Raw genomic sequence first — 23,284 nt, forward strand, 5'->3', positions numbered from 1 at the left:
GAAAATGTGATCAACTAAGTGCTGATAGTGGTGGTGATTTTGTGACACAGACCCCTGTCCCGTGGGGCTTGAGGTTGACATTGTGTAATACTCTGAGTAACTGTATGATGGTGCTCACTGTAGTTCTGGGCTGGAAACAAACTGTCAAAGCCCAAGTGAATGGTAAAGGGGAAATGAACCTATGTTGCGAGCCATCCAGCTTTCCCAGATGTGGCAACAAACCTGTATTAAAATAACCAGTAGTTTTATTTTTAGACTTCGTAAGCTTCCTTTGTTCTCCTATTATTCGTTCCTCTAGGTTCCAATCCACCCCCTTACTCATTCTGAACCATGATGGCTGATGAGCTGGAGGAGAGAGATTTGCAGAAATTCCTGAGAGATGTGGATGAAATTGGTAAGTGTACTGTAAACATGGTGGGCCAGATTTACACTTGGTCGGAGCATGTGTTGCTCAGGCGAAGTCAGTGTGTTAAGGACAGCATTGGCTTCTGATTTTAGTGCCCACCTTAAGACTTTTGCAGATATACTGACCTCCCCTAACTCCAGCTGATCTTGATAAGAACTATGGGTGCTTAGCACCTCTGAAAACCAGACCCAAATTGTCTTTAGTTGGGCACCAAGTAACAGAAACAGTCAAAATCAGGTATTGCTTTAGAAAATGTTGGCCACGATCTTTCCTTATGTATAACAATGTTTATAAGAAATACTTTCATAGAGTGAGGCTCCAGTCCTGAAGGCAGTGGGGTGCTCCATGCGTTCAGGGGTATGCCCTCAGACAGTCACTTCCAGGAATGGGGGTCTTAGTAGTTGGGCTAGCAAACAAAGAAGTGACCTTAAAAAAAAATCAGAGTTTTTGATAAGTGATGGTAATAGATGGTATTTCTATAGCCCCTTTCATTTGAGGATCTCGAAGTATTTTGCAGACATTAACTTATGAAGTCTTAGAACACCTCTGTGAAGTAGCTAAGGGACCCACCACTGAACTGTAATCCTCTCTGGAAGGATTGCCACAGTTTCTTTTCGCAGAGCATAGGAATGCTGTGCAGCAGTTTAGGACAGGAAGTGAAACAGAAGAATAACATAGCCACTTGAAACTGCTGCAGAAATTTAGGTCTAAAAGGGAATTACCTGAGAGACCTGCATATTTGTCTTTCTCACTAAGATTGGAAAACTTCATTGATTTCCAAATGACAGCGGTGTGCACTAAGGTTTGGGAGGCTTCTTTTGTGTTATCGCCTGTTGCTGTTTCTGAAGTTAGACTCCCAGCCAGAGGCAAAAGACAAATAAGTATCTTTGGCGCTGGACGTATAACAAATGATGAAAAATAAATCAAAATGTATCCAAATAGGGGATTTTGTATTTTAAACAGCAAGAACTCTGTATTTTTGAAACTGCTTTATTTTTATCAGTGAAATTTGATCTTTGGGCATCTACCCTCACTGAAATGCTGGTTATTGCGTCACATTGTTGCCTTAATCTTTGTTCAGTGATAAATACCCAAATGGAAAACTGAGATCATTTGAGGTGGACAAATAAAGAGAATTAGAGAGCAAAAGGAAGAAAAAACAAAAGAAGAAAAGATCATAAAGTTTTGGTGACTATGTTTTTGAAATCTCTGAGTGCTTGGAGATGTGAGTCTTGCCAGATACTGGCAATGGCTCTAAATGCCTCCGGTTATTATTTTATTTTTAGAGTCATGTAAATCATTGGTAGAAGTTAGAGATGGGGGAAAAAACTTGTTAGATTGAATCCATCCCCCTGCCAACGTTTGGAGCTATAACCTATGGAGAAAGTATCCGGTATTAAACTGAAGCTACCCTGAATCATAGCCAAAAGGCCAAGAACAGATGATTTTTTTTTTTTTTTTTTAGTTTATAAATGTTGTCCTTGTCATCTGTATGTTCCATCAAGTCTTTTAGTGCACATCTACACTTTGAGCTGGGAGTGTGATCCCCAAGTTGAGGAGACATGCTCTCATTGAGTTAGCACACGGCAAATAGAATGTCGCCATGGAAGCACAAGCTGTGGAACGGGCCAGTCACCCTGAGTATGTGTATAGGGTCTCAGATGGGCATAAACTGGCTAGAGGCCCTGAGTACCACAGCTTGTGTGGCTGTTTAGTGTGCTAGCTTGATGAGAACAAGCTGGGAATCACGGCATACCCTCAATCACACATTCAGCTCCTTCTGGCTTCAAAGGCATGTGTAACCAAAGGGAGAACTTGACTCCTGGTCTCGCTAAGTTAATTTTATTTCACGTTTGTTTGGTTTGTTTTAGCCAATTTGGTTCAAGGCTTGAACTCCACAGACCCAGCTGTCCAGGAAAAAGCCATCTCTGATACAGAGAAAAGACTTCATATCCAGGAGGTGAGAGATGATGGAGAATGCAAGACCAAGTTGAACAGAACAGTTGTTAACTCACAAGATGCGGTAAGACTTATGATCTCTTTTCGAGTATCAGATGCAGGCGGTTAGTGTCTTTCAAATGATGCAAGTGTAGCTATCCTGTCACTTATGCAAACCCAAGACAAACCTCATAAGTATTGTTAAAAATACAGATTGAATGTAGCTTAAACCTAAGTTTAATTTTCCTCACTGGAAAGCATACGAGAGAATACCTCACATCATGTTTTACAGCCTATGCCTGTTCTTCAGGAGATCACTGGGTGCTAATAGCAAAGAAGAAGCAGGTGCTGAGATGCTGTAACACGTGGCTACTGTTTGCTGCTTCCTAGGGGCCTGATCCAAAGTCAGTCTAAGTCTTGAGAGACTATAATTCAGACATTAGGAGCTAGATTTTCAGGTACCTGAAGATGCAGATAGGCACCTAGTGGGATTTTCAGAAGTATCTAAGCAGGTTAGGCACCTAACACCTGTTGAAATCAATAGAATTTGGGCACCTATCCTGCTTAGGCACTTTAGAGAATCCCACTAAGCATCTATCCGCATCTTTAGGCACCTACATATCTTTGAAAAGCTGGCCCTAGGCGTTTTGCAGCTGCACCTCGTCTTATTAAAAGAAATGCTTTAATTATGAAATGTACCCCAGCAGATTGTTATAGCAGTTAGAGTAATCAGATTGCAGTGGTGAATTTTCCCATGTGAAGAGATTCTTAGCCAAATTGATTTTGCAAGAGGACACCTGAGGATTGAATTGTTTTCTTCTGCTCTGTGACTTTAAATGCTTCTGATGGAGTTAGTTTTGACAGGTTTAAAAAATGATTCTCTTGTTACTAGACTCATGTTGTCAAGTATCAGAGGGGTAGCCGTGTTAGTCTGGATCTGTAAAAAGCGACAGAGAGTCCTGTGGCACCTTATAGACTAACAGACGTATTGGAGCATAAGCTTTCGTGGGTGACGAAGTGGGTATTCACCCACGAAAGCTTATGCTCAAATACGGTCTGTTAGTCTATAAGGTGCCACAGGACTCTTTGTCGCTTTTTACAGACTCATGTTCTACATCTGTGTATTAAACTGCTTTGAAAAATGAATGTGATCTATTTTTTGCAATCCATATTTTCTCATGAAAATTGCAGCTAGTTTAGAAATAACTATATTTAAATTTATTTTCATTCCAGTTCAAACCTAACCTTTTTGTGTATGTGTTTGTGTGTCACTCATCCAACTTTTTCAGGCCACACGGAATATGGAGACAGTGAGACGAGGTAGGACAGGGTTCACCTCTCCAATAATTATCCCCTGTTCAATTTGTCTCAGTAAAGCTAGAGTAAGGATTTAGATTGCTTTCCCTGATTCAGCTGCCTCATGCAGGGCCTGATCCAACTCCAGCTGAAGTCAATGTGAATCTTTCAGTTGACTCTGAGAGTTGTATCAGAAAGTTATAATTGCTTACAAGTCCTGTGTGCCTGGCTGGATTGTGCATATTAAAGATTTTTTTCAGCATATTCTCTACCTTGCATCTAAGAACCTCATTATTCTGAATCAAAAAGAAGCATCTCTTAGAGAAGAGCTACTTAAAGAGGCAGGTATGCAAATCTAGGGCAGCATTATGGCCTTTGTGTGTAATAGCTTATCACTCATGTTCCGAGTTATATCAAATTAATGAAATACCTCCTTAAGATTTTCTTTGTGGAGAAAACATGTCTCACAAATGACTTCTCTCATCTGCAATTTGATTTTAATGAGGAAATCTTTTCTTTCATTGACTGAAATGCTACCCTAACTCTGCTGGCTCTCAGACAGCTTCATGTCAGCATTAGAGAAAGATGCAAAAGAACGAGCCAAAAGAAGGAAGAAAAATGAACGTTTGGCGAATGGTAATTGCTGAAGTTTTACATTTTTGATGTCCACTAAGCACTCCTTAAAAAGAACAGAGCTGAATTAAGCTGGTAAGCTAGCCTGTTAGCCACATTTTTATAGGAACGTAAGAACATAAGAATGGCCATACTGAGTCAGACCAAAGGTCCATCTAGCCCAGTGTCCTGTCTTCCAACAGTGGCCAGTGCCAGGTGCCCCAGAGGGAATGAACAGAACAGGTAATCATCAAGTGATCCATCCCCTGTCGTTCATTCCCAGCTTCTGGCAAACAGAGGCTAGGGACACCCTCCCTGTCCATCCTGGCTAATAGCCGTTGATGGACCTATCCTTCATTAACTTATCTAGTTCTTTTTTGAACCCTGGTATAGTCTTAGCCTTCACAACATCCTCTGGCAAGGAGTTTCACAGGTTGACCGTGCGTTGTGTATGCACATTGATGAGACTGGGGAGAAGGAAGCTGGCATGTGGTGTTCCATAGTACCAATGATCTTATGTATAGCCTTGATTAGAAGAGAACATGGGCTATGCACACTAGGTGCTGAGGTCTTTTGGAACGCATTCCTCTTAATGGCTCTCCCCTTTACGATAAAGAGACTTAAGGTTGGGAGTGAGAGATATGTGGTGTGTGGGAAGATGTAAGTTTTAGGCTATAAAGAGAAAATACAAATGGCCTGAGTTTGTCTTTTAGAACACGAAAGGGGCGCGTAAATGAAAATGCACAGAGAAAAGTCTGTTGCATGCTATGCCCGATGAGTACAGTTCCGACAGAGGCAATACAGTGGGAATCTCAGGGCGAGTTGCAGCAGGAGAACATGGCTTCTGTCCACTGTGTTTATAACTGGAAATACTGACATTTCCAATGCATGACTCTTGTTGTTGCAGCCCTGAAAGAGAAGGGAAATGATGCATTCAGTAAAGGAGACTATGCCACAGCTATCCAGAGATACACCGAGGGGCTGGAGAAACAGAAGGATATGCAGGTGCTGTACACGAACAGAGCACAGGTCAGTGTGAAAAATCTGCTATAGATGTATTGTTTAGCTACAAAACAGCCTAAGTTACCTGCAGATGGCACATGAGAATCATTGCTCTATTGTCTAAGCCAATTTCAGGAGTTCAGATATGTTGCAGATTAACTGGAAAAGGGAGGAAAAGCAGCACATAACGTAGTTTGTCCCGGGCTATTGTCCACAGTGGTGCTTGAGGTCTCATTTTTGCTAACAGGAGTTGATGGGATCTACTTACTGCCATGATAGCAACAGTGAATATTAATATGATTAAAAGTTACCAGCAAAGTACTTCAGACTAAGCTCTGTACTGAAACTTTCCCTTTAGTTTCTTGCACTGATCAAGAATTCAGCTTCACTGGAGAGGCTGTGATGCAAATCATGCTGCCTTTTATGGCCCTGAACTAATTCCTTAGTCATGTGAAGCATTTTATGCTCTCTGTATGCAAGTGTCTAACAGAAAGTATTGAGCCATCAACATACAGCCTATAATGTAACATCCATCCTCATATACTGCGCCAATTGCCATGGTATCAGAGACCTGCTATTGAGTGCCCAATAGCTGGTACTAAAGGAAAACTGGAAGCAAAAATAATCAGTCATGCACCTTTTGTAGCTTAGTGCAAGGAGAGTCTCTATATTCCCATCCTTGCCTCTCTTTTTTCATAATCTCTAATGGGGGCTAATTCTCTGACATGCCCATATGACGGGAAGAATCTGTCCTCCTGACATATTCTAAATAGGCTGTAGAGAGCTAAATGTTACCACAGGTGATGAGCTCTTTACCTACCTTGTATGCCAAGGGGAGCCGGCAGAGCTCTTCTCTGTTCCATTTGCCAAATATTATATCTTTAATAATAGACTAATCGATTTTAAGGCCAGAAGGTGGACCTTGGGATGATCATTATTTATTTGTATTACCATAGCCCTTAGGAGCCTCAGTCATGAACTAGGACCCTCATGTGCTGGTGCTCTAAAAACACAGAACAGTGTCTTTCCCTAAGACCTTGTCATCTAGTCTAACCTGCTTCATAACACAGGCCATAGAATTTCACACCCCTTAGACAGGTCGGTCACACAGGAAGTCTTTATTGGGAACAGAACTCAAGTCTCATGCCTCCTAGTCCAGTGCTTTAAACCCAGTGGCATCCTTCTTCCCCAAATGCAAATCCTGCCCTTACATCAGTACTTCCAATCAATGTTATGTTTGACTGTTGAAATCATTTCCAAAAGCTTTGCAATCCATTCCATTGTGTATAACTGTAAGACCCCTCCCTACCATGCATCAGCAACAGGGTCTGCACCCTAAATTTTTCAGCATTGTTGTACAGATCTCTCCCATTCTAGCTAAAGGACTGACTAGTATAAGCCGATGCTGTGTTGAGAAAACTGCTAATAATGTGAGAAGCAGTAGGTTCTGTGACCTTTCACTCAATGGCATGCAACCTATGGAGTGGGTATTGTGCCTGCAGTGGGTATCGGTGGTTGGGTCCTTGCCACAAGATGATGGTACTAATATGGATGTAAATGTATTTCTGTTCAGCAGGTTATCGTATTTCCCTTGAGATTATAAGAAGGCAAAGTTGCACTTCAGAAAATCATTGGACAGCTATTGTTTTAATTCCCAGCCTGTGCCTCTGGCTTCCAGGAAGGAAAACCAAACCTGACAGTCACAACCCAGACTTTAGCTCCTTACTTGACCATGTGGGAACGGTTCAGCAGCCTTGTTACATTCGTTTTATTCCTGTTGTGACTGCAGCCCCTGTCCTTCAGGAAGGGTCAGAATGAAGCTTCATCATGGAAGGGTTGTTTGTCCCACAAGCTCCATTGCTCTGCTCTTCCCTCCCCACCTCCCTGTTCAGTGACAGCATAGTGCACAGGGCATCCCCCACCCGCACCCCGACATGAAAGGAAAGTTCAGTGGGGGATATTTTTTTTTCAAGCTGCCTTTATTCTGAAAGATGAGTCAAATTTTTAATTGTGAGCTGAGGACTTTTTCCTGCCCTAAGTTTAGTGCAGACCCATGTGAGTTTTGTGCTTGGTTTGCGTTTAACTCACTTGAAAATCCACTGCACACTGATGGACAGACATGGTAAAACACCAGAAGGGTTAAGGAGCAATTAATTGTGTATCAGTCAATATGTTGGCACTTCCTGTGGGTTAAAGCATATCACTTTAATTAAACTAATGTCTGCACAGTGCTTTGAACTTGGAAAAACATTATAGAGTTACACAGTATTCTAATTCTTCTTTGGACTGATAAGTCTGCTGATCTGTATCCTGTCTTGGCTTTATTTCAGGCTCACATGAAGTTGCAGGAGTACAAGAAAGTAATCAATGATTGTGAATGGGCTTTAAAGGTAACTGCTTTGCAGTTTCTTCAGTCAGTTGGTAGGACACAGAGTGTAACTAGTCAGTATTAAACATGCCAACTGAGATGTGGGTCACTGACTGCCCAATTTTATTTATAAGTGGCATTTCAACAATATTAACACCGTTTATGTCTTTATTTATCTAGTCTAGAGATCATGATTCAATCTCATGGCCCAGCGTGCACTGTGCTATTGATGCCAGAGGCCTATTTATACATATTAATTCAGTGATGCAACCCTGCAGTGTGTGTTTGACCTCACAACTTGTCATCATGGAAGCAATTCTCATCGCAGAGGAATATTTCAGAGGATTGTATGCTTCTAATGGAGATTTGCTGCAAATGTGTCAACATGGGTGAAATTCATCACCGTGCAAAGGATCATTGAAGGCCCTGGGCATGACTTAAACTCTGCATGCTGAGGTCCTTGGTGATCAGTTCAAGTTCTGATGAAGAGAAGGGGGCTCATGCATAGTGATAGTCTGGTGTCACTTCCCAGGTGGAGACAAAATGCAACATTGTTATGCAATTTTCAGCATTCTTTTAAGAACTGAAATGAGCAGCTAATGCTGAGTGTGATGTTTCTCTGGGGTACCCAGGACTGTGAGGCACCTTGCTATTACCTGCCCTTAGTGTGAGGAAGCCTTGTCTGTGCCTGCCAGTGGGTCAGCTCCCCAACTCCACCAGCCACAGGCAACACAAGCACTATGCTACTGTTTCCTGACTGTTTCTCTACAGGTTAGTGATGGGCACAATCCAACACTCAAGCCCTCCAAGCGTCTCCCTGGAGTATCCAACCCCTGATCTACTGGACACTTGCAGTATTCAGAGATCTGCTGCTTCCAAAGAAACTGTACGCCCCAGCTTACCAGTTACACCTCAGGCCTCTGCTCCACATAACACAGATGTGCTTATAGTGAAATCAAGTATAAGTTTACTTAACAAAGCACAGAGATTCAAGTGAGAGCAAGTAGAAGTATTGGAAACAAATGGTTACATATCAAATTAAATCATAACATGCATACTAGAACAGGCTATTGTCCTTACCCCAGGAAGTCCCCTCTTCAGAAGCTTATCTTGGGGTTCCTTAGTTGTAAATTCTCAGGCCTGCACCTGGCCCAGGCCGTACACACAGCCTGCTCCATGGGTATCCATTGTTGTATATGCTGATTGAGTTAGCCCTGAGGCTCATCTTGAGTCAGGTGACGAGCTTTACTTAAATAGTTTTGGAACCTAATTCTACATATCACGGTACAGGAAATAGTTTAAAACATCTTCCCATAATTACAATGATTGGAGAGCTACTAGCTCATGGTAGAGACCTCATGTGCCACCCTTTGGTGAACTATTATGTCAATAGCCGACCCAGGGGATCCCTGTAAAACCCTGTGCACTCCCTGTGCCCTCTGCCAGCTGGCACCGAGAAGTCCCTTGGTCATACTGAGCTAACTTTCCTGATACAAAGGACATTAACATTTTAAACAGTGTCTAGATTAAATATTTTATTCAAATATTTAAGTTTTACATAACTAACGATAAAGCCCCTTGCAAACATTATCTGGGAACCTTCTGCGGATCTGTTTAAAAATATAAAGGTAATAGCCTTGTTAAACTTGCAGTGAATCCTCCCACTAGAAAGTATTCATGTGACATTTGGAAAGGTGGAGAAATATAATAAAAGCCAAAAAGAAAGGTCTGAATCCAAACTCAGTGGCTTTAAAACATTAGTACCCATTAAATGCAATGTAACCCTGACATATCATTAATAGGATTAGCAATGTAATATCAGGAAATTAATATTCCTCTTACACTCAGTTGAACTGGAAAAGATCAGCCAGTTTGTTAACATTGGGAGTGTGATGTTCCTTGAGTGTGAAACCAAGAAATCATCAAAACTAGTGACAATGAAGGACTCGTTTCAGTCTTGGCAGGGCTGCTCAAGAAAGATGTGAAACTTCAACTGCTATTAAGGTTGGGTGTACATTAAGCAATGTAATTGCACATTACACTGTGATTAAAAAGCCCATGGCACTAAGTCTCAGAGCCCGGGCCATCTGACTCTGGCTTGGGCTGTGGGGCTATAAAATTGCAATGTCGATGTTCGGGCTAGGGCTAGAGCCCGGGGTCTGAGACTTCTTGCCCCTCTCGCAGGGTCCTCAGAGCCCAGGCTCCAGCCCAATCTCAAACACTGACACTGCAATTTTATAGTCCTGTGAGCCTGAGTCAACTGACCCAGGCTCTGAGACTTGGTGCCACAAGTTTTTTATTGTGGTGTAGATGTACCCTGAGAGGCTTGTGATCACACAGAGAAACTCTGGCAAGGGTGACACAAAAATAAAGAAGATACCGGTAATAATTCCTCAAGAAAAATTCAGGACAAGAATTGGCTAAACTTACATGAGTGGCAGTCAACAGTGACTATCTTTGCTAATTGTCTTTGTAAGTAGTTGTAAGAGCAGCATTTTCAAGTTCTTGTACTTTTGGGTTCAGCTTACCACTTATTACCAATTTACTTTCTCTTTTGGTAAATTAATGGTTTTGATTTCTGTCATTCTATGTGCAACTCCAGCCAACAGTTCCCTTACATCCAGTGGGAGTGTTTGAACTGTGGCCAGTTTGCTTTGGGACGAGCAGAAAGACTTGTGTATTGAAGTCTTCTGCTACCTTGTTTCTCCATTACTCCTAATATCATAACAGCTGTCGATTTAAGGGTCCAGCTGTACAAAGATCTGATGTAGTGCAGAAAGTTACAACCCTTGCAAGAAAGCTGATGAGAATCAGCAGGCATAGGAAATGGCTGTGTTTGGTATAATTTAATCTGGACAGCTGATCAGTATTTTACATGTCCATGACACGGACTGATAGGAGCCATCCTTAGCAATCAATGAGCTCTAAATGATTTTTTGTGAATTAACTCAAAAACTCCAATAAGAATACCAGCCACACAGTTCCAAATAAGTCTAAACCTCACATTTCCAAAATCCCTTACCTGTGGAGGTGACCAGCCTAGCAAGAGAGGGAATGATAGCACAAGGCCACTACAAACGTTTTGCAGATGATCAATCCAGATACTTGGGATATTCAGAAATCTGATCTGCTAAGGAAACAGTATAGAAAGTTCTATTGATATGGAAACGTAGGTCCCGATCCTCCTCTAATATACGTTATGATACTGAAGTCAATGAAACTATTCTAGTTAACGCCCACAGTGGCTATGGCCCTAGGTTTTTTCAATTTTTAATATATGCAGATATGGGACCATGTTCTTATTTCTGATCAAACCACTAGTCTGTATGTATGATACATGTCCTGTTGTTGATTTCCTCCCAATCGTGGCCTAAGGTTATCCAATGGCGAGACTGGGTCTACGTTTTGCAGTTTATAGGGTCCTGTGGGAGAAGGGTGACCCTGCTTTTTCCAAATATGGATGTGGTCCCTGCCTGAAAAGTGGAATACGTGGGGCCATGCCCTCAGCTAGTGTAAATCTGTGTATCTTCACTGAAATCAGTGGAGTTGCATCAACTTGCACCAGATCTGGTCCTTGGTAGTATTCTGTGTGAATGGAAGTGGAAAGTGTACTGAGAAATTTCCATGTGATAGCAATTGATTTTGTTACAGAGGGCAGTCTAAGTGTTATTCAATTAACTGAAAGTCAGCCGGCTTCACTTAAAGTGCAGCACACTCCACGTTTATAGTTAGTTTTTTGGGCAGTTGCTGTAACTTTATTAGCCAGGAGGTTAGACAACAGTGTGTATTGATTCAACATTCTAAACTATTTGATTAATTCCTTTTAATGCAGTGCAACGAAAAATGTATTAAAGCCTATTTCCACATGGGAAAAGCTCATCTGTCCCTGAAGGACTACAATGAGGTAAGCTATACAGACCTTGTTGGTGGTTGAGCCACATTCTCTTTTTAAATACTCTGGTGTAAATCTGGAGTAACTCCATTGGTTTAGCAACTTAAATAAGGTTTATGTCCATATAGGAATTAGCAGAATATAAGTCTGCCCATTGTTTGGCATTATAAGGCAGTGGAAGAGAGAGAGATGGTTTTATACACTTGACATATGATAGCATGTTATGCTAATGTCTTGTCATACCTTGGCTGCTTGGGGGACAAAATGTCTGCAGGCTCTTATGAGGGCTGCATTAGGTCTAAAACAAAGTATTCCCTCACATGTTACTATAATAGGCTTTATCCATTACTTAGGCTCACACAAAGTTTAGAGAATAGTTGCACATGGTAATTACAGAATCACAGAACTGTAGGGCTGGCAGGGACCTTGGGAGGTGGTGTAGTCCATTCCCCTCCATTCTGAGGCAGGACCAAGTATACTTAGACCATCCCTAACCTTTGTGTAACCTGTTCTTAAAAACCTCCAATGACAAGGTTTCACAACCTCCCTTTGGTAACCTATTCCAGTACTTAATGATACTTAGAGATGTTTTATTTCTAATAACTAAACTAAATCTATCTTGCAGCAGATAAAGTCAGTTACTTCTTGAACTACCTTCAGTGGACATAGAGAACAATCGATTATTGTTCTCTTTATAGCAGTCCTTAACACATTTTTGAAGTCTTTTATCAGGTTCAGGTGAAGCGCCCAAAACTGGACACGCTATTCCAGCTGAGGCTTCACCAGTGCAGAGTGTTAATTGTGCCACCTGTCATGTCTTAGATATGACATTCCTTTTCCACAATTGCATCATATTGTTGGCTCATAATCAATTTTTGTTCCACTAGAATCCCAAGATCCTTTTAGCAGTACTCCCACCTAGCCAGTTATTCCCTATTTTGTAGTTGTACATTTGATTTTTCCCCCCCTTCCTCACTGTTGTACTTAGTATTAGTCTTTAATAATAACTTGTAATGGTTCTGTCTTTTTTTAATTATTGGTCAGTTTTGGGTGGAAACAGAATAACCAAATTCTCCGTCCCACATTTCTGACCAATAAGCAGTAGAAGCACGGACAGGTTCTTGTTGTTTGGACTGGATGCTGCCATGATAGGCCATGGAACAGAGCTGATGCTAGCCCATTGGGGGCCCTAAGCAGGAATAACCCCCCAATACTAAAACAGGCAAGTTCTTATAATAAAAAGCAAATAGGGGGGCCACTTGAGCTGATCAGGGCATAAGCAATTGCTTCGTCTGCTTATGCCTAGCACTGGTTCTGCCCTGGAACCTGACTTGTAACTATACCAGCATGTTGTGCTGTGGCCCCATCTGCCTTCCCAAGTTAAAGCAGGGCTAGGTTGGGTTAGGATTTGGGATATCTCCAAGGAACATTTGCATGCTGCAGGAAATGGTGGTGGTGATTCTGTAGGTGGCATTCCTCTGAGTTGCTACAGGACCAGTGCCCCGAACTGTGCTATGGGATGCTGTGCTACTGAATGTGCCATATTTCAGAGGGGATATAGAACCATGGATTTTTTTTTTCAAACCATAGTACTTTTCCTAAGATCAGAATGTCCTAGTCAGTTTGCAACTCAGGCAAATGCTTTCTGCCAACAGTAACTACGCTTCCCCTGAAGAGTCAATTGAATAAGATGTATTTACTTCTTGTCCTAAACTGACCTGTGGTGCAGTTATTTCTACATTTCACTCAGAAGTGGCTGCATTTCAATGGTGGGTGAAGTGATCCCTGTGTATTTCAGATTAAAGCAGTGTAGCACTTTGGGATTTGTTAGGGTGGAGTGTGCTACTGAAGACACTAATATTAATTTTACTCTTGCCAAATCTCTGAAGGGGCTAAGTGTTGTATAGATGATTTAATTCTACATTTCCTGCCTATGTTGAACAGTAGCTATAACCTGAATGTTCTTAAATAATTTATTTGATATTTTTTTCTAATCAGTAAAAAGAACTTTTCTAATCATTTTTTTTAATGAAGTTACTAAATTGGTTATACTTTGAGGCTAGACCTGGGAGAGAAATAATCTAAGATGTATAGTTCTCATGACATTTGGTGCTGCATTTCTTTTGCTATTAACTTGGTGGCTGGTATTTGCTCATTTCTCACAGAGAATGATCTGCTCATTCTGTTTTGTCCAATGATGGATTTTTAGATTTATATTTTGACTATCTTATTAATTTTAAAATGACATACTGACTGAGGATTACCTGGCATTTTAAGCCAGGAAAGTTTAACCATCATTGCTGCAGATTGATTTTATTGTATATTATACAACTTATTTTTTCTAGGCTGTGAAAAAATAACATTCCCCAACTTCATAGATTTGAAGAGTTCAGAAGAGGGGTCTGAATTCATGTTTTGCTCCTTGCTGAGTTCAGAGTCATGACTTGGATTAGAGATGTCAAATAAAATAATGCAGGGAGCGAAGAACAAAGTCTAAAGCTCTATAATCCGGATCCAAAGTCCACTGACGTCCATGGGAGTTAGTCCATTGATTTCAAAGGGTCTTAGATCAGACCCAGTCAAGTTAGATATCTTTTGCATAATCTTTCCCTTTTGTTTTCAACTAACCATATAGTCTTGGGTTTCTTTTATTAAGTCCAGGAAGTCCTATCAGAAGATCTTAGAAATTGATCCCCAAAAGGAAAGTCTATTTAAAGGTAAGAAGTCTAATGTCAGGGTTCTTCTGGTATCTTTATCCTGTCATCAAAACTGAACTTAAATTAAAAACCAGCCTTATGCATTTTAAACCTCTCTATGGACTTTTTCCATCCAGTTTTTGTATCCAACTGTTTCTTCTTCCAGTTAACGTCTCTTCTCTAACCTTTCCCTTTGGCTGGCCACAGCTAAGAGTCAGTCTACTTTTATTGGCCTATAGGCATAATGTAAAATGTTGCCCCAAATCACTGAACCACTTCTTCCCTCTTTGTCTCGCAACCTTTCTGTACAATTGACATGTTGATAAATTATATAGTCAATTGCTTGACCATTCCTTGGTTCATTATGAAATATACTCAAGAGACCAAATAGCCAATATCAGTCAGGTTTATTGCTAATAGCCAGTAATAATATAGCACAGGAAAAAAGGTTCAATACAATACCAGTTTCCAGGGAGCTGTCTTGTGCCGTGTTGTTAAATTCACCTTCTGCAGAAGGTGTGCTTCCCAAGTTATGCATTTTAGCTAGGAGTATTTATAGGATGATTTTACAAGTTACCAAAACTCTTTACGTGTCACTAAAATCCAACCCATTCATTTTTTGCCAGTTTCTTAATTTGTTGTTCTGTACCTCCCTTATCTTTGTTTTGGATACTGGCATTCCAGGGACCGGCCTGTGACGGTACCTCCCCAGCTTGTTACGGGGCAGAACATTTTGCCTTTGACAAGCTTCTTATTTTCTCATGCCAAAGCTGACTTCAACTTTGAAAAGTGTTACTGGATTCTTAGCATAAGTGAACAGGATTGTAGAAAAACATAGGCCAATTTAAGATATGTAACTGCTAGAAATATATACAATATAACATCATACTTGTATGCTTAATGCATATTAATATATGTGGTGTCAATAATCCCTATTGATAATGTAATTATATATATTTTGCCCAGCATATATTGGTCAACATTAGGATATCAAATGGTGTTTAATTTCTTTCCTCACTGTCCTTAATGTGTATCAAGAATTTGTGGCCTCTTTACTGAATTACATTTTTAGTTTCTCTTCCTTTTGGTGTTGAAGACGGCATGAATGAAGTAGACTTACAGGAAAGAAAAGCAAAAGAAGAAGAGAAAGCTCTGGAGGAATTTCAGTCTGGAAAGTATACCGCTGTGTCTGTGAAAGAGCTGCTCCAGAAACTCAATAGACCTGACCAGAATATCCTTTATTATGCAGGCGGGATTAGAGTTTTGACTGAATCAATAAAAGATTGTAAGTATTTTATGCAAATCTGTCTGTCTAATGTGCTAACTTGGGGCATGAGCCAAATAGATGGAAGTCTTTTAATGAGAGTTGGATCGGGCCTATAAAAACTCTACCCCTGTTTAAAAAAATGTACAGTATGGGCTTGATATTTCAAAAGTTTTGGGCCAGTAAATGCATGTATGAAACAGTCACATATTTTTGGGCCTAAAATCTGAGCACAATTGTGTGCAAATCAGGCATGCTGTGCAGAATAACATGAAGCACTTACTTTGTCAATATTGAAAGGCAGCTCCGTTTCCCCTAGAGGAGGTGAGTGCAGATCTCCCATTAACGGTCTTGAGAGTTATGTGCCACATCAAAGGAGAAGACACCGCATAGTTTGGGAAATGACGATAAATGTTCAGTAACAAACCTAGATGGCAAACTTCTCCCATGAATGTATGGTAAACTGTAACCACGTGAATCCATTCAGTATCCAGTACTCTAGCTTTCTTCTGAAACTGGCCACTGTTGTTCAGTTCATTGGGATAGTGACTTAATCCTTGTTAACATAATGTAAATGATCAGATAAATCACCAACATTTTGCCTTTTGAAGAGAACATTGAATTTGAAAGGCTTTTAGATGGGCTCCAAATGTAATGCTAGACCCAAAGCCACGCAGACTTTGGACAAATTCATATCAGATGTGAAAATCATAGTTTAGACTCATCTCTACTGAAATCCTGACAAGTTCTGAGTTCAGGTGTTTCCATTGCATGTGTTGATAATGTTGCTAAAATCTACAGCAAAGAGCACAGGTGCTTGAGTATCACCAGTTGTTGCAGAACTCTGGTCTTAGAAGATAAGTAAAGAGGGAGTTGATTTTTATGATTTAATTTTAGAGCATACTGTAAATTTTAGGCCAATTCCCGATGGAGCTACCCACCTTGCACCAAATGAGGATCTAACCCTTTAAATGTACAGTGCATTACATTCTTCTAGCTGTGTAGAATCCAGTATGTGAGATGTCCTCTCTCTTGGACCTGTATTCTTCTTTAATAGGGGCCTGGACTCAGTGAGCCAGTTGGGCTCTTCCTACTTCCTCCAATCCCATGTGGACATAGTGTTGATTTGGATCCTTTAACAGCTGTTTGTTTAAAAATGTTTACAATTCACAGATGAAATGAATTGATTTGCAAAGCCTGACTGGTGTTTAAATCTTCCTGACTCCTTGCAAAGCTCTTTAAATGAAGTCACTCACTCTGTACAATTATAGACATGGATCAGAGTGTATATACTTCAGTGCTGTTTCTGCTCCAAATACTGTTTAGAGGATATTCCCTTTTTATGATGTAAATATGTATAATTCCCCCCCCCCCAAAGCTGTTGATTGTGACCTTGTCACTTAATACTGTTTCTAGAGAACAGGAGTGTGCCTTCGTGATGATATATCAGCCAGATGGATTGCTGGGCTGATGTGGTTATCTCTGAATTTGTTTCAGGCACTGAACAAACTTTATTTAGAACAAACAATGGATTCAGTATCATCAGCGACAATAAGGTCATAAGACGGTAAGGGATCTCATAAGGAGAACAGTGGGGTATTACAACATGAGGAAATGAAAAGATATTTTAAAGAAACACAATCGCCTCTCATGAAATTCAGATGAAATGATCAAAAGATAATGTGACAGCATTTTAATGTCTGACTCCATTGACTTCTATTTGACCTTTAGACAAATAATGCTCTTTTGGATGCAACGGGCAAAACACCTGCTATGCTTCAGTCTTTAGTCACCTGGGTACGTGTGCAGGGTTAGTCCTTTTCATTCCTCTGTGTAGCTGCAAAGATGAGTAGGTTTGGAAAACTTAACATAAAAGAATCTCAGATGCAGAAACGCAGTCACTTAATGCACTGAGGGCAAGATCCTTAGCTGGGGTAAATTGATGCAGCTGTGCTGATGCCAAAAGAGCTGGGGATGTGCCCTAACGTAAGCTGTAAAACTGTTTCTGGGCATCCGTTTCAGCCCTATAATCGAGGGAGAGGCTCATCCTCCAAGATTTATACTTCCTATAAATCAGTTGTATATTCTTGGCTGCCTGTTGTATTGTACTGTACTAGTCAAGAAAAGGAGCTAGTGACCTTATTTGACTTTAAGCCCCTGTGCTATTCAGTCTGCCTCATGGATGAGAGGATATATGCTCTGCATGAGATCAAAGCCATTTGCTTAGTGCTAAAATCTGTTTTTTGAAATTCTTTTGGGAAAAAGATGACGGACTCATTGGTGATATATTTGGAAAGGGTTCGGTTAGGTATTGGCTGCAAAATGTTATGCAGAAGACATGACGACCAGAAATTTTTGCTGGTTTGAGATGGGTCTAGCACAGTGAGATTTGAGGTGGTCCCAAGAAGCTGAAATGAATGGGAGTGGTGCATTAGGATTCCAAATAAGGCTGCATCCTGGTGATCACTTCAGAGTCTATCCGTATCCACCGCTGGTGGTTGCTTGAGATATAAAGCAGTCTGCCCCCGTATCCACACGAGTATGTGGCTTCTTGGTGAGCCCAGCTCTCACTGATCCATCGAGTGCAGGGATGAGCTCAGCAGGGCTCCATGAAGCAGGCAGTTATACAGGCAATATAGCAAAGCCAGTGGCAAAGGAGTCTGACTGGGAAATGGAACCAGCGTTTCTAAACATGTTTATTAAAATAGCCAGTTTTGGAGCTTGGGAACATAAAGAAAAAATCCTGGGGCAGATCCTCAGGTAGAGAAGCCCATGGGATTTCTCTAACTCCACATTTTCCTCTTTCCTTTGCTGTTTTGTAGATATATATTTTCATTTCAGGGGCCTCTCTGTAGCAAAGGAAAACACTGCTGAAGCGGAATTGTCAATTTCTCTTCTCATCCTCTGGCAAGCAGTCTGTGCTGGGAATGGTAAGGCTGTGTAATCAGCATTAATCATTGTTAATGTACTGCTAATATGGCACTGACTACATCTGAAATTATTGTTTTCAATTAACATCACTCCCCAGAGCACTTGGGTCTAGACCTTGCAGCACACCACAGATTTACAGGTCAGATGCAACTGCTGCAGGCATGGAGCTAGCAGGAAGTACAATTGTGGCTGTGGTTCCCCTAGGCAGTGAAATTATTCTCCATTTTAATGGATGGCTTAAAGCTATTGCAGAGGCTGAAGTGAGCTCCTGTTCTGGGGACATCATTTGGTCTTGGGTTCATGTCTTCCATCCTTAGTACCTATATGTCAGGAGCTAATTCTTCCCTGTTTGCTGGAATGTCTAGCTCTGGTTAGCTAATGTCGGGAGTGGTGTGTAGCAAGGAGGGCTTGCAACCAGCCCCTTCTAGGGTTGCGCACATGTGCACCTCAACAAACAAAGCCAGTGCAGAACAGCAAGGAGAAGTTGTTTGCTGTTTATCTTCTTGAGTATTCTGATGTCTGGAGTAAATGTGAGCCTTAGTGAAATTTTCCAGTGTGTTTTTGATCCATTCTGGCCTAACTTTTAAAACAGAGGGCCGGCTGCCTAGTAAATCAACATAGCTCTGTTGACTTTGTGTAGCTACTTAAGTTAAAATTACAAGGAGTCCAGTGGCACCTTAAAGACTAACAGATTTATTTGGGCATAAGCTTTCGTGGGTAAAAAACCTCACTTCTTCAGATCCATGGAGTGAAAATTACAGATGCAGGCATTCTAAAATGACACTTGAAGAGAAAGGAGTTACCTCACAAGTGGAGAACCAGTGTTGACAGTGTTCACCACTTGTGAGGTAACTCCCTTCTCTTCATGTGTCATTATATAATGCCTGCATCTGTAATTTTCACTCCATGCATCTGAAGAAGTGGGGTTTTTACCCACGAAAGCTTATGCCCAAATAAATCTGTTAGTCTTTAAGGTGCCACCGGACTCCTTGTTGTTTTTGTGGATACAGACTAACACGGCTACCCCCGATACTTAAGTTAAAATTGTGGCTCATTGTGTCTGACTATGGATGATTTTGGCTTGCATTCTGCCCATTCTCCTAATTTTGTAGCTTTCATTCCATTTTATTATATGGTATGAAGGATCCATTGAGAGAGACAAACAGACGGTTTGGCGCTTTCATATCTGTTCTTGTAAAATGGGAAGCCAGAGGGCGTCTGATAGTGCAAACAAAATTTTGTTCCATGCAGGTACTAAGAGTGGTAGCAAAATATTGGTGGTGAGATTCCATGTACAATTTCCCTGTGGAATAGTATTAAACTCATGGGAAGATCCATATTTTTTTGTTTATGCTCTTTTTGGAAACTGAGGTCCTTTTTCTTAAACCAGTTACAGCAATGGCAAGGCTGAATGCCATATACAGGTGCCACTGTAGCATGATAAAGCACACCTTGTTAGGACCCAGAGAATCCGTATTCACTGGCACAGCATACTGGGTGTGTAACAGGCCCCTCAATCCTGTAATTCTAGAGGGGTTGTAGGTAGGCAGAAAGGGAATAGCAAGGTAAGGGATGGTATACCAAATGGCACAAAAAGAAAATATTGAACATTTTGAAACCTTGGGGCCAAAATGTGCATTGATTTATACCCTACGTGACCCAGCTAATGTCCAAGAGGTTGAACTGGTGCAAATGACAGCAGATTTTGAATATTGCATGAATGTGCTAAGGGACCAGTTGCTCTGTCCATTTTGGAGAGTCTGAGTAATGGATGGAGGGCAGTACTCTAGCCTTGTCTTTCCCTGAAATTATATCATGTGAAATGAACACTCCTGTATGCCAGTCACATAGAGTAAGGGCCCTTAAGTGGATGAAATAAAGATAATAATACATTTGAATGATTTTCTACAGGTTCTGATTTCATTGCTGTAGAGGGATTTTATGGCACATGATGTACGACGCAGACCTTTTCTTTTTCAGAGGAGAATCAGCGATTGTTGTTAACTCACCCTGATGTGAATGTGCAGCTTCCCGTGCTGCTATCATCTGCCGTGCCTGAGATCCAGAAGCAGAGCTTGGCATTGCTGTCTCTGTACTCTCAGACCGAGAATGGAAGAAGTCTGCTGATCAGGCACCAGAACCTAACCAAGTACTGTATTCTGCTAGAATCCATAAACAGTTGTGCACTTGTAGTCCACAGCTGAAAGATAACAAAATAAGGAACTCGCACTTAGCCTTGTCACTCAGGAAGTTGAAATTTATGGCCCAAATCAACTAGATTAGAATTATTGGATTCCTGGACAATATTTTCAACATCATTATCTCCAGGTCATCCAAACCCATAGTGGGAGCACTTCAGTATCCACATCTAATTTAAGGGAAAATGAAGTCCAGCCCAGGGGTCGGCAACCTTCAGCACGTGGCCCATCAGGGTAATCCGCTGGCGGGCCGCGAGACATTTTGTTTACGTTGACCATCCCTGCAGCCCCCCACAGCTCCCAGTGGCTGCGGTTCACTGTTCTCGGCCAGTGGGAGCTGCGAGAAGCGGCGTGGGCTGCAGGGATGTTCTGACCGCTGCTTTCTGCAGTTCCCATTGGCCGGGAACGATGAACCGTGGCCACTGGGAGCTGCAGGGGGCTGTGCCTGTGGATGGTCAACATAAAGAAAATGTCTCGCGGCCCGCCAGCGGATTACCCTGATGGGCTGCATGTCAAAGGTTGCCAACCTCGGGTCCAGGCAAAAAAGTGTCCAGAACTAAATTCTCCTCTTGGGTGGACCTTCTGTGGCTCCCTCCAGGGGCAGAGCTAATGGGCGAGTGACTCTCCCCACTCTTCCCACCTAGCAGACTTTGTGGCATCTTTTCAAGTCAACAGGTATAAATAAAGTGGCACCACCGATGACCCATCACGTGCCCCTCTGTCCCGTGGCTCTACCACTGCTCAAAATCTGGATCTGCTACTGGGTCCCATGGTTATATTTAATACTAACTGGGAAGAGTGCCAAATACGCAGTGAAGGCTGCAGTGATGGAGAGAATTTTAGTCTGAAAATAGGGAATGTCTTCTATAGCTCTGGCTTGTGATGTTAACAGCACAGAACATCTAATGAATTTGAACCTAGCCCAGGTGAATAGTGGCTAAAAGTCAGTTCCCTCTGATGGCTATTTCGTGACCTCTGCCAAATGAATATAGTAATCTCATCCCACTTCCTGCATTCTTGTTCATATGACAGAAATCACCAACACAGGTGGCAATAATTGGCACAATTGATGTCTGCCTCAACATTTGAGGCCAGAGACTGACTGGGCCAGGGATGCTTAACTCCACTGTTCCCTAAAGGTGTCCCCAGATCAGGGGTGAGGCACAGTGGCAGGGAGGCTTGGACTCCAGATGTCTACCCATCTTAGGTACTTATGTGGCCTCCATCGCCACCTCACAATCTTTAATGCATTTATACTCACTGTATCCCTGTGAGGCAATTGCCCCTGTTACAGGTGAGGAACTGAGGCACAGAGAGACCAAGTGACTTACCTGAGGTCACTCAGGAAGTCTGTGGCTGAGCAGGTGTCACGGAGTGTGGGGGGACTCAGGGCCCTGCACCCCCGGCTTTCTGCGATTCACCATGACTCTTAGCCAGCCAGTAAAGCAGAAGGTTTATTTAGATGACAGTGACACAGTCCAAGACAGGTCTTGCAGGCACAGACAACAGGATACCCCTCAGTTAGGTCCATCTTGGGGTCCTCGGACACCCCAGCCCCCTTGGGAGGTCAGAGCCCCGTCTGCCTCCCAGCCACCTCACCAACCAGCTCCTGAGACTCTGCCTTCAGTGACCCCTCCCACAGCCTTTGTTCAGTTTCCCGGGCAAAGGTGTCACCTGGCCTCTCACTCCTTCCTGGGTTCTCATGTTACATGCTCAGGTATTCTCCGTTGGTCAGTCTCCCATCCCCCCATTGCAGACTATCCTAGCCACACTCCCCTGTCAGCATTCACAGACCACTTTAAGAACAGTCCCAGTTCGTCACAGCAGGGGATTTAAACCCAGGTCTCTTGAGTCCTAGTGCCCACTGGCTAATGACCTAACCATAGAGGGCTTCAGACACCTTTCACCAGTACTAAGTTCACAAACTAACACCAAAAAAATTCTTTAATTCCCCCAAGTCGTGCCCGATTTCTTGTCACCAGAACTATCCCTGGACAGTTTCTGAAGTGACAGGCCCAGCTGAGCAAAAGCACTAAAACAAAGAGAGCAGCAATGGTCAGAGGAATACCATGCAACATGCTTCAACTTAGGATAGTTAGGAGTGGGGGGAAAGACATCCTAACTTTCTGCAGCACATGGCAGATTTCACATCCAAGCATGTTTTCACAGCTGAATAGAAAAGGGCTTATTACTGGAAAAGTTTAGATAACCTCAGGGCACCTCTCAAGTAACTTTACTTAGTAATCTTTCCTTAGGTGATAGTCAACTATGTGCACTTCTGTCTCTTCATCGAGAGCTTATTAAGTTATCTTTGAATGTGTTGAGTTTCAAGCTGAGTCTTTCATCATCCAATAACTGAAATTTATGATTATTCAGAGGATTGCAATGACTCACTGAATGGAGAAAGAAACCACAGTCCATTATCTCTGTTACTGTACCATTATCTACTGCTACAATTAAACAGAGAATAAATTTTAATGGATTGGTTTAAATGAAATAGTTGGAAATAATTGATGAACAGAAAAGATTGAACAAATGTACATACTAAAGTATGTACAACATTAATCCAGAGACATTTTTAATCAAAAGGAAGGTTAAAGAGATGAGCCATGTCTGAGGGAAAATTTGGATGCTTTTATTATTAATAACGTCAGTTAATTTTGCCATGGTCTAAACTATCA

General features: G+C 41.7%; 1 protein-coding gene across 1 annotated transcript in view; it reads left to right on the plus strand.

Moving 5' to 3' along the window:
- The first annotated feature begins 330 nt into the window (after positions 1-330).
- TTC12 (tetratricopeptide repeat domain 12) overlaps positions 331-23,284 on the plus strand; it is a 34,593-nt gene continuing 11,639 nt past the window's right edge. The window contains exons 1-12 of the mRNA XM_065417203.1: positions 331-394; positions 2,278-2,429; positions 3,634-3,664; positions 4,199-4,276; positions 5,160-5,281; positions 7,585-7,644; positions 11,455-11,526; positions 14,171-14,231; positions 15,307-15,495; positions 16,972-17,041; positions 18,316-18,404; positions 20,386-20,554. Coding sequence (XP_065273275.1) covers positions 331-394; positions 2,278-2,429; positions 3,634-3,664; positions 4,199-4,276; positions 5,160-5,281; positions 7,585-7,644; positions 11,455-11,526; positions 14,171-14,231; positions 15,307-15,495; positions 16,972-17,041; positions 18,316-18,404; positions 20,386-20,554 — 1,157 coding nt within the window. The remainder of the gene's footprint in view (positions 395-2,277; positions 2,430-3,633; positions 3,665-4,198; positions 4,277-5,159; positions 5,282-7,584; positions 7,645-11,454; positions 11,527-14,170; positions 14,232-15,306; positions 15,496-16,971; positions 17,042-18,315; positions 18,405-20,385; positions 20,555-23,284) is intronic.

This window comes from Emys orbicularis, chromosome 15 (assembly GCF_028017835.1).
Source record: "Emys orbicularis isolate rEmyOrb1 chromosome 15, rEmyOrb1.hap1, whole genome shotgun sequence".
NCBI classification, from domain to species: Eukaryota; Metazoa; Chordata; order Testudines; family Emydidae; genus Emys; species Emys orbicularis.